The sequence below is a fragment of the Cyanistes caeruleus genome, chromosome 2 (genome assembly GCF_971803275.1).
Source record: "Cyanistes caeruleus chromosome 2, bCyaCae1.hap1.1, whole genome shotgun sequence".
Classification (NCBI taxonomy): domain Eukaryota; kingdom Metazoa; phylum Chordata; class Aves; order Passeriformes; family Paridae; genus Cyanistes; species Cyanistes caeruleus.
Window position 1 is genome coordinate 72163282 of NC_141702.1, and position 9648 is coordinate 72172929.

Below are 9648 nucleotides of genomic sequence, written 5' to 3' on the forward strand. Positions count from 1 at the left end.
TTTCCAACTTCTGTCCTGCCAGATCTAGTTTATAGCAAGCAGGCTGACAGAAAATGCCTGGACAGATTTACTGCATACACTTTGTTTCCTTAGGATGAAAGCTAAATGTGACACAAAACCTTAGGGTTGTAGTAAGTAGTAAGTGGATCAATTATAAACACTGTGGAGGCTTTGCTACTCTTCATTGCATTTAAAATTTTGCAAACTGTCTTATATACAAGAAATTGTAAACATTTTAAAATATCAACTTATTTTAGAAGCCACATAAAATGATTTGGTTACCTATGACTAGGAACTAAATGAATCACAAATACTATAATAATTTTTGCATAATTCTTCTCCCATTCTTCAAATTTCATGACTACACCAAATACTGTACTAAGTCTCAGCTTTACCAGGCATATAAGCTATGCATAAACTAAGTGCAATTTTGGCCTTCCTTTATTGGAAAACTCTTTCTTTGAAGCAACATTCATGCTTTTTACAAGTGATTCTAATGATTACCTACTGCAATTCAGTGCATTAAAGCAGTACTTTTTAGCAATACATTCGTAGTGTGTATTTGAGTATCTCCTGTATGTTAGTATGCAGCTGTTCCACAGTCCTGGAAATAACAAACAGCAATTCTGATTTTAGTAAAAGATCCCTGCTTTGAAGTCAAGCTGCACTAAAGTTAATAGCACTGTCAGTGACTTCACCAGGAGCTGAAGCTGAACCTAAATGCTCATCTGTTATATTAGTCATGCTATCAGCCACCCATTACTTTTTGGCACCCACTTTATCCAAAGTGGGGCACTCCTTCCAGACTCTTCTCTTTTTGTAGACTAAGGAAATTTCCAGGGAACTAAACTGTAATGTAATTATCACTCTGCATAAATATGACTCTGCAGTTGTCATAGCAATGGAATGAGTGTGATATGCTGTTGAAGTAAAAATAAAACTGAAATACAGCTAGTGGAGAACTAACAATTATTTCCAAGTGCTTGACCGCATTTATAGGCCCTTTGGAGAAAGGCCAGTGAAGTCACCCAGGGTAGATTGCCTTCTGAACTGCTGTACTGAGTCTTCCACCTCTGGGCAACAAGAGCCTGATGGTTCTCATTTCCTTGTAAACCTGTCTTTTCCTGGGCCTCCTCATTACTGCATGTGCTATGTGGGACTGGAAAAGTTCCACAGTGCTCACTGGGTAGAGAAGTTTCCAAGAGTTTCTTTCATTATATCCTTAAAAGGTACCCTTAAAAACTTAGCAGTCAAGATGAACTGGGGTTATGGAGCCAAAATGGGAAAGCTGTGTTGGGGTGTGGTTTGGACCATGGGTAGGAAGCCTTTGTAGCAACGTGACTCCGTTCTGTCACGCACACACCGAGCTCGGACTTGGAGCTGCCTGTAGCAACTACTGAGTATTAAAGCTACACTTTCCTACCCAGCACCTCTCTTTCAGAGCAAGTTCCCTACTTTGTACTGTCATAATGTAGTAAAGAGATACAGCTCACAACTGCAACACCAGGTATAGAAATCAGCCTCTGGAACAACTATTTATTGACTCAACAAATTTCTTCTTTTTAAAACCTTCATCTGGCTAGCAAGCCCTTATGGCATTTGAGTTTTCCTTAGGAATACAGACTATAACTTCTCTCCCATACAAGATGGTGTTATTAAAAGGTGCTGAAAACTTAGCAAGTCCTTATAATCCATCCTGGTTTTCAGTCCAAATTTTGTGGAGTGATGCTTTTATTCTTCCTTTGGTACAGGGGATACCAGCCCAGTTTCACGTTGCCCAAATCATAAGCCTGATTAGAAACATAAACAATTTTGCTTTTTAATTTATGTAAGAGAAAGTACCATGAATTTTCCTAAGTCCATTCTCACCACCAAGGCTATTAAGCAATGGCACCATCTAAGGATTTGTAAAACAGAATCATTAGTTTTAGTAGTAGAAACAGGATTTTCTCCTGAATTCAAAACCAAGTAAAATCCAATTAAGACAGAGAAGCAGGAAATTCCATTCCAAATCGAGGTAGGTGGAACCTTTCCCAATGTAATTTAAAAATTGCTTTATTCAGTCCAGGGTGATGACTAGTCCAAGTTTTCTTATGGGAGGGTTGGGAAGGGGGATAGGGTTTGTATTCACTGAAAAGGTAAATTAAAATACACACAACATAAAGTTATGCTAAACATCATGCTTTTTATTTTTGGGGAAAGAGCAAGAAAATAGCAGTACTTCAACAGACTAGAAAAAGCCTCATGTAAACACTAAAAGCACAGCAAATTATACTAAAAGCTTATACATTCTTAAGTCAAAGCATAAAGTTGCATGTAAATATGTGTGTGTATATATAGTTGTACATGTATACACACATAGGCACACAACTTTTAAGTACAGATGTAACTGTCTGAATTATCTGTGTTTTCTTTATCCTTCAGTTTAGTTTTGGGTGAGTGAAGCAATTAGACCAGAATTAAAACATTAAAAAATACCCAACCACTACCACAGACTAGATCAAGAACTTATACACGTACACAATTACAGCACAGTCTTTACTCTTGTGGCCTTTGAATTCCACTAAAATAAGCCAGTTTTAGAGGGAATGCACCCTGGAGGTCCCTTGGCTTTTATCACTGAAACATCCTAGCCTTTGTTAAAAACTAACAGAGGGAGCTACCCCAGAACGTGATCTCCAATTCTTCCTGCAAACTGCATGCATGCCAGACGTGAACCATGCAAAAACCCTTTGAGGTTTAAGCCCTTAATTATTACCTTGTGTCAAGATTCAGGCACTGTGCTTTACAGCAATCTTCAGAATCAAATTTAAGAAATGAAAATCTCATTGGGAGTTGATTTTACTTAAAATAGAGAAGGGTGAAAACTCAGATAGTTGGCAACTCTCAGCTGATTAAGCATTTCACACTATGGATTAATAAAAACTTAACCAAGTGCTTTAATAAGTTCTGAAAACAAAAATAAGTTATATTTCAAAGAACAAGTTAGTATAAAAAGTTTTAACATATGCAAAGTATGTGCTCAAAATACTTATTTTGCATTTTTAAAAAGAGCTGTCATCTACCTTACAGCAACAAAATTCACCCAGTATAAAATATTGCAATTTGTCCCATTGTGTCATATGAGAGGTTTCCTTATTCTTCATATGATCAAGAACACTTGCACAAGAGTTCATGTTATTCCAAGCCACATAGTGGCAGACAGACTATGTTTGAAAATGTGCTTTTACTATGCAGTGCAGTAAAAGCTAAGCAAACCATTTCAGAGCAGCGTTTAGCAGGTCAAAGAGCTACGTTGAGGCAAGAAATCCAGAGAAGAGTATAAAAGTTAATGCCAAGTGGCAGTACCAAGAAAGTGAATTAGATCAACAGAAAAAAAAAAAAAAACCCTGCTGATAACATTCACTATCACATGTACAGCTTGTAAGCTAGGAATAAATTAGCTTAAGGAGAAAAAAAATAATTAACTGTGTAAACAATTCATCCAGTACAAAACTGGATGCAGACGGTAAGAGCAGAACTAGCTTAGTAATGCTGAGGATGTGCGTGCATCCAGGTGCCTGTTCAAAATGCATTAATCAATGCCACTGACCACCCCCCCCAAAAAAAAAATCACCTACGGCTATTTACACCACAGCGGAGGCTTCCCTCCCCCCTTACAAAGTTATTACAACTCAGGAAGTCACTGCTGTCTTCTACGATTAAAATTCCAGTTATAAGCTACCAATGTTTCTAAGATGAAAACACCCACTTTCCAAATTAAATTGAAAACTCTTGTCAAGCATGTCTGAGGACTCTTCAAAAGTTAAAGTACAGCACTTTGCTCAAGTGGTATTTGCATGAGTAACTTGTACTGACAGCCTGTTAAAATAAGAGAGTTTAACACAACTCGGGGTAGCTGGGTGTTCCTCCTTAGGAAGAGGGATCCATACAAATTCCAGTCGTTCTTGTCGAGGTGTGTTACAGGGAGAGAAGGACAAAAGAACCTTCAGTTCAGTCGGCCTCGAGGGGAATCTTCCTGCTTCTAGAAGTATTCCTCCTCTTCATCAAAAAATCCGTTTTCCAGGGCGTACGAGCAGTCTGCGTTAGAGTCAGCTTGGCAGGCACCTTTGTATTCTTGAATGGATTCGTACAGGGAGTAGAGCTGACACAGCAATGACATATCCAGCTGCCGAAGGCCAACCTGAAGGGGGAACAATTGAAACAATCTTTATTACAATTGTCTTTCTATGGCAGTATAATGCTGTACATCTTCTGTTGCTAAACAGAACAGAGGCTCGAGCTTCTTTCCACCTCGAACAGTTATGAAATGTGGAAGTAAAATTCATTTTCTAAGGTGACAGATGCCCCAAGGGATAAACCGGACAAAAGAACAAGGAACAATGCAATAGTACAGAACAAATGCAAAGTGTTCTTCAAAATGTTGTATTACAATGGTGCACTTAACTTTCAATAAGCAGTTCACTGCTATCGGAACCATGGCAGATTAATTCATAAAGTCTGTATTCCTCATTATGCAAGGGAGATATTTTTCCAGAAACACCGTGTGTCTTTCACACATCATTCTCTCACACCATCACAGGTGCTCCATTTTTGTTTGAAATAGCCTGGAATAAAAGTTTTGACTGAGATTCTGACTGGTTTTCTTACTTCCCAGCTAAGGATCTCTACTCTAATTTTCCTTTCTATGTTGATGTACATAGGCATCTGACAAAGGCAGGTATGTCTAGCACAATACAGCACACTACTTTCAGGCAGAAAAACGAAAGCAGAAATGACACAAGGACAAATGCCATATCTTGCAAATCTTCAGAGTATTTTCATGTGCCGCTCAAGCATAGGCTTGATTATAATTAGGCACCTAATATTTTGGTCCTTAAGCTTCTCAAATATTAGTTCCAGAGCAAATTTTGGTTTTAAAGAACCATTTAAAAAAAGGCTGCATCTTTATGTCAGTACATAAACCAGTATGTTGCACTGCAAAGTGAAATAAAGCTACTCATTTAATTCAGTCTCCCTCTCTGGCAACAAAACGGAGAGTTCACTTGACATTGTCACCTATCCAAGTCAGATCAAATTAAAACTAGGTTTTGTCTTGCAGCAAATTTAAACCACTATCCAATTAGAGAGTTGACAGAAGCAGCCATTTCAGCCTTATTTTTCAAGGAAGTGTTAAACTGAAAGACTGTTCCTAGTGAGCCTCAGTTTCATCAAATAAAAAGTTTTTACCACAACTCATATCAAGATTAAATAAATAAATAAAGTAAGTAGCCTTTACTGCAGGCTGTATTTACTCAGAATTTACTGAATACCAGGCTGTATTTTACTCAGAATGAGAACTCTTACCTCTCCTTATGCTTCTAAATTCTCAGGGCAATTCACTCGGCACACAAGAAAACCACAAGAAGCTAGCATGAAGATCTTACTTTGACATTGCTGAACTATCCTACCAGCAGCTCTTTCTCAAAATGAGGAGAAAATAAAAAATCATACATCACAATGCCACTGAGAGAAACAGGATACAGCATCTTTTAAGAACAACACAAATTACTTGGTGACATCGTGAAGCCAAAACATGAAGTCCTGCACAGGCTAAATGTGAAGACTTTAGGACAGGACATGGAACACAGTGCTAGATGCCATGGTATTACAGATATAAGTCTTTCCACCACCTCAGATCTATGCTACTTTTCTCACCCGTTGTCCTTTATAACCTAAACAAACTGCTCACCTCAGGTAAGAAAGGATGCTTGTGAAACTGGACCTAACACTATGACATACAAACAAGAGATCCACCTGGTAGACCTGCATGACAGCTAAATGTTTGAGGGACAAGACTGCAGTCCAGAACTGTTCAAAATGCAATCAGGAGTCGATTGAGCCAAAAAAGTCAACCTGGAGACAGGTGACCTTTGTCTCCCAAGGAATGTGGGAGGATTTTCACCAGCAGCTCTCCTGTTTCAGCTCCATAAAGCACTTCAGCGTTTTCTGTGAAGTTCAGTTCTACTGACTGCCAAGCACAAACTTCAAGGGAAAACCTGCTCAGCAGAATTGACATAACAGGTCTCCAAACCAAATAATTATATTTAATATCTTATTTTTCTGTTACTGCCACTAATATCAAACAATCAAACAAGAAATCTACTGAGAAAAATGCAGCCCCTTCAAAACTTTCAAGTATGATCCCCGAGGTAAGAAAAATCTGAAGAAATGTCCAACCCTGATTGCATTATCACAGTTTTTAATGCCAGCCAAGCTGCGTTTGACTCTTGGTAAGAAAATCTATAGCGCACAATTCCCTGTGATAACTGTTCCACACGATCACAGTTCTGAAATGACCTCTCCTTTCCTCCCTCCCTCTCCAAAGCATCCAAGTTCATCACTTTCTCAGCTTAAAAAACTTACATACACAGTAAGTCACTTGATCATGCAGGGAAAGATACTCTGTGCATTTCTTCCTCTCACTCACTATGAAAAATTTGTAGTAAACCCACTACGCAACAAAAATATCTTTGACTGCTGGAAGAATGAGTGTTCAATATCAGTAATAAAGTGCTTTTATCTTCTTGATGAAAGACAGCCTATTAGTAGACAAGAGTCTCTAATTTGTACAGGTCACAAAAAAGTACATCTGGAACCAAGGAGCCTGTTGCTTGAAAGTCTTTGATGTGTTTAGAAGTATCTTTTTCTTCAGAAGTATTTTATCAAATTATCATCAAGGATAACAGAGTATTAAAGGAAAGTTTAAAGGGGAAGTGTAATTATCAAATGACTTTGAGAAGCACCTCATTTGACTTCCCATTAGAAAAAAAAATAGGTTAGACTTGCCTAATGAGTTATCTTTGCTTTTTTGGAAAGGCTTAAGACGACTAAGACCATATGTCCTTGTTTCCCTTCACAGCATTGCAGAAGAAAGCCGCAGCAGTCAACGGCACCCATCCTTCCTGAGCTTTAATGCAAGCTGGCAATTCTAATACACAATTTTAACTGTTGAAACACTGGTGGGAGACTAAGATTTCAGCACGCTACACTATCCTCTTAAATCCAAAGAAGAACCTTTCAAAAGAGCTTCTTGTCCCCAAGCACCATTTTAGCCTGAGAAAAACAGTCTTGAACTGGGCAGATTTTCAGCAATATCATATTTTATATGCTTCACAGAGTTATTAAGAGTTGGAAGACACCTCTGGAGATCATCCAGTCAAACCCTCCTGCCAAAGCAGGGTCACCTCGAGCAGGTGACACACAAACCTGCATCCAGGTGGGTTTTGAATGTCTTTAGACAGGCAGACTCCACAAGCTCCCTGGGCAGCCTGTTCCAGTGCTCTGTTACTCTCCACGTAAAGAAGTTCCTCATCATGTTGAGGTGGAGCTCCATGTGTTTCAGTTAGGGCCACTGCTCTTCATGCTGTTGCTGGGCACCACCGGAAAGAATCTGGCACCACCCTCTTGAGACTCACCTTTCAGATATTTATATATATTAATGAGATTCCCCCTCAATCTTCTATTCTCTAAACTAAGTAGGCAGTCTCCTGCAGTCTCTCCTCATAAGAAAGATGCTCCAGACCCCTAATTATCTTTGTGGCCCTTCACTGGACCCTCTCCAGAAGCTCCTTGTCTTTCTTGTACTGATTCTACCGAATCCTCAGCGCGCACGGCTTAGGCTATTATTAGTCATTACAGCAGCAGCTTGCACCAGCAAAACACCCAACACCCAATTAGTGTTTAATCAAAAGGTGCGCCAGGTCGCCCGGAAGAATTTCGCTATAGGAACGCCGCGCTACAGGATCAAAACAGAGTCCTGGAGAAAACTATGCCGAATCACTGCCACTTGGATTACACGAATCCGTGCCGGCACTGGGGCTATTTTAGACGCCAGCCTTTCCGCGTGGGTGCCGGGTCCCGGTGGGTGCCGCAGGGCGCGGTAAGCGGCTCCCCATCCGCACCGGGAGCAGCCCCGCCGGCCCCGGCCCCGGCCCTCCCCCGCCGCCGCTACCGGCGGCCGGGCCGGGTTACGGGGGCTGCCCCGGGCCGGGTTACGGGGGCTGCCCCGGGCCGGGTTACGGGGGCTGCCGGCGCCCACCCGGGGCCGGAGCCGGGGCGCCGTTCTGGCCCCGGGGAGGTGGCGGCGCCCCCGCCGTCGCCCGCCACGTCCGCCGCCCCCGCCGAGCCCCGGCCCGCCCCACTCACCATCTCCTTGCGGAGCAGGGCCAGCGCCGCGTCCAGGTTGGGAGGCTTGGGCGGGCGCGGCGAGCCCCGGCCGCCGCCGCTCAGCTCGTCTTGGATGCGGGACTTCTGCGCGTAGAGCCGCTCCAGGTCCCGCCAGCGCCCGCCCTGGCCGCCGCCGCCGCCCGAGGACGAGGAGTTCAGCAGCCCGCTGAGGCTCTTGGGCAGCGGCGGCAGCCCCGCGCCGCCACCGGGCCCCAGCAGCCCCGGCCCGCTCATGCTGCAGCCGCGGCCACCGACGGAAGGAGCCGCCTCGGCCCCGCCGCGGGAGGCGCCGCCCGGAGCCCGCCCCGCCTCCGGGCCGGGTAGGGGCGGGGGAGCCGTGCGGGGCCGGCGGAGGGAAGGGAGAGGAGAGGAGGGAGGCAGCGGGGCGGGGGCGGCCGAGGGGCCGCACCGCAGGTGTCCCGGGTCAGGGCCACGCTCGGCGGCCGCGCCTCGGCCGCTTTGTCTGAGCTGAGGCGATGCCAGCGGGCTCAGGCTGTGGCCCGCAGGAGCAGCCCCGCGGCAGCGCTCAGTCCCCGGCAGCGGCAGGCAGAAGGGCCCCGCGGCTGCGGGCCCCGGGCTCGGCCCTGGGGCTGGGGGAGGGATGAAGCGCAGTGAAAGCAGGCATGAAAGCAGATTAACTGCTACAGGCGGAGGGTGAGCACTTCTGCTGTGGCGATGGTGTTACATCAGTCGCCTGACAGCGAGACGCTGCTCTCCCTCTCCGTCAAGATATTTGTTTCTGATCTGGTTTGGTATGGCATAGATACCTTCTCAGTAGCCTGTACAGTGCCGTGTTCCTGGTTCAGGATGACAATAATGTTGATAATACACCGATGCTTTGATTTTTGCTAAGTCGCGTTTATCCTGAGGGCTCTTCTCTGTGTCTGTGTGTCTGTCTCATGCTCTACCGGGGAAAAGGTACAAAAAAGAGACCAGGAGGGAGCATAGCCGTGACAGGTGACCCCCAAACTGGCCAAAGGGATATTCACCCTTTTTATTTGTACTTTGTTTTCAATTATTAAGCTGTTCTTACCTCAGCCTACACGTTTTGCGTGTGACTCTCCTTGCCATTCCACTGAGGGGGAGGGCGGGAGGAGGGGGGTGCTGAGCGAGCAGCTGTGGTGCTCGATTTCCGGCTGGGCTTAATCCACCACACTTTCACATCCCCACAGCCAAGTTTTGTACCAAAAGTGTTTTATCTCCAAGCGTTGCTACTACGCGAACCTAGGTCTATCTGCTTTGTGAGTCGGGTTTCTCAATCTGAGAGTTAGCTCGCTGTCTTTGTCTTCCAGCGTTATTCACAGAGAGGGTTGTTGCTCTGCCTGACAGAAATACCCAGGTGGTTTCCTGAGAAGGCTGTGGAGAGGGAGCCATGCTCCAGGACAGGGGATGGGGCACGGGAATCCCCAAAACTGCCAGTGCGACCACAGCTCCGGTGCC

General features: G+C 44.3%; 1 protein-coding gene across 1 annotated transcript; it reads right to left on the bottom strand.

The window, feature by feature from the left end:
• Nucleotides 1-2165: 2165 nt before the first annotated feature.
• Nucleotides 2166-8498, bottom strand: FAM89A (family with sequence similarity 89 member A). Its single transcript, XM_086877862.1, has 2 exons — nt 8188-8498; nt 2166-4183 (listed from the first exon to the last, which is right to left on the bottom strand). The coding sequence occupies exons 1-2, from the start codon at nt 8440-8442 to the stop codon at nt 4025-4027; spliced, it is 414 nt and encodes a 137-aa protein (XP_086733988.1). The 5' UTR covers nt 8443-8498; the 3' UTR covers nt 2166-4024.
• Between the last annotated feature and the right edge of the window lie 1150 nt (nt 8499-9648).

Coding starts and splice junctions, on each gene's coding strand:
- FAM89A (XM_086877862.1), bottom strand. CDS start 8,442: ATGAGCGGGCCGGGGCTGCTGGGGCCCGGTGGCGGCGCGGGGCTGCCG. Junction 4,184..8,187: donor CCCTGCTCCGCAAGGAGATG/GTGAGTGGGGCG, acceptor TTCCCCCTTCAG/GTTGGCCTTCGGCAGCTGGA.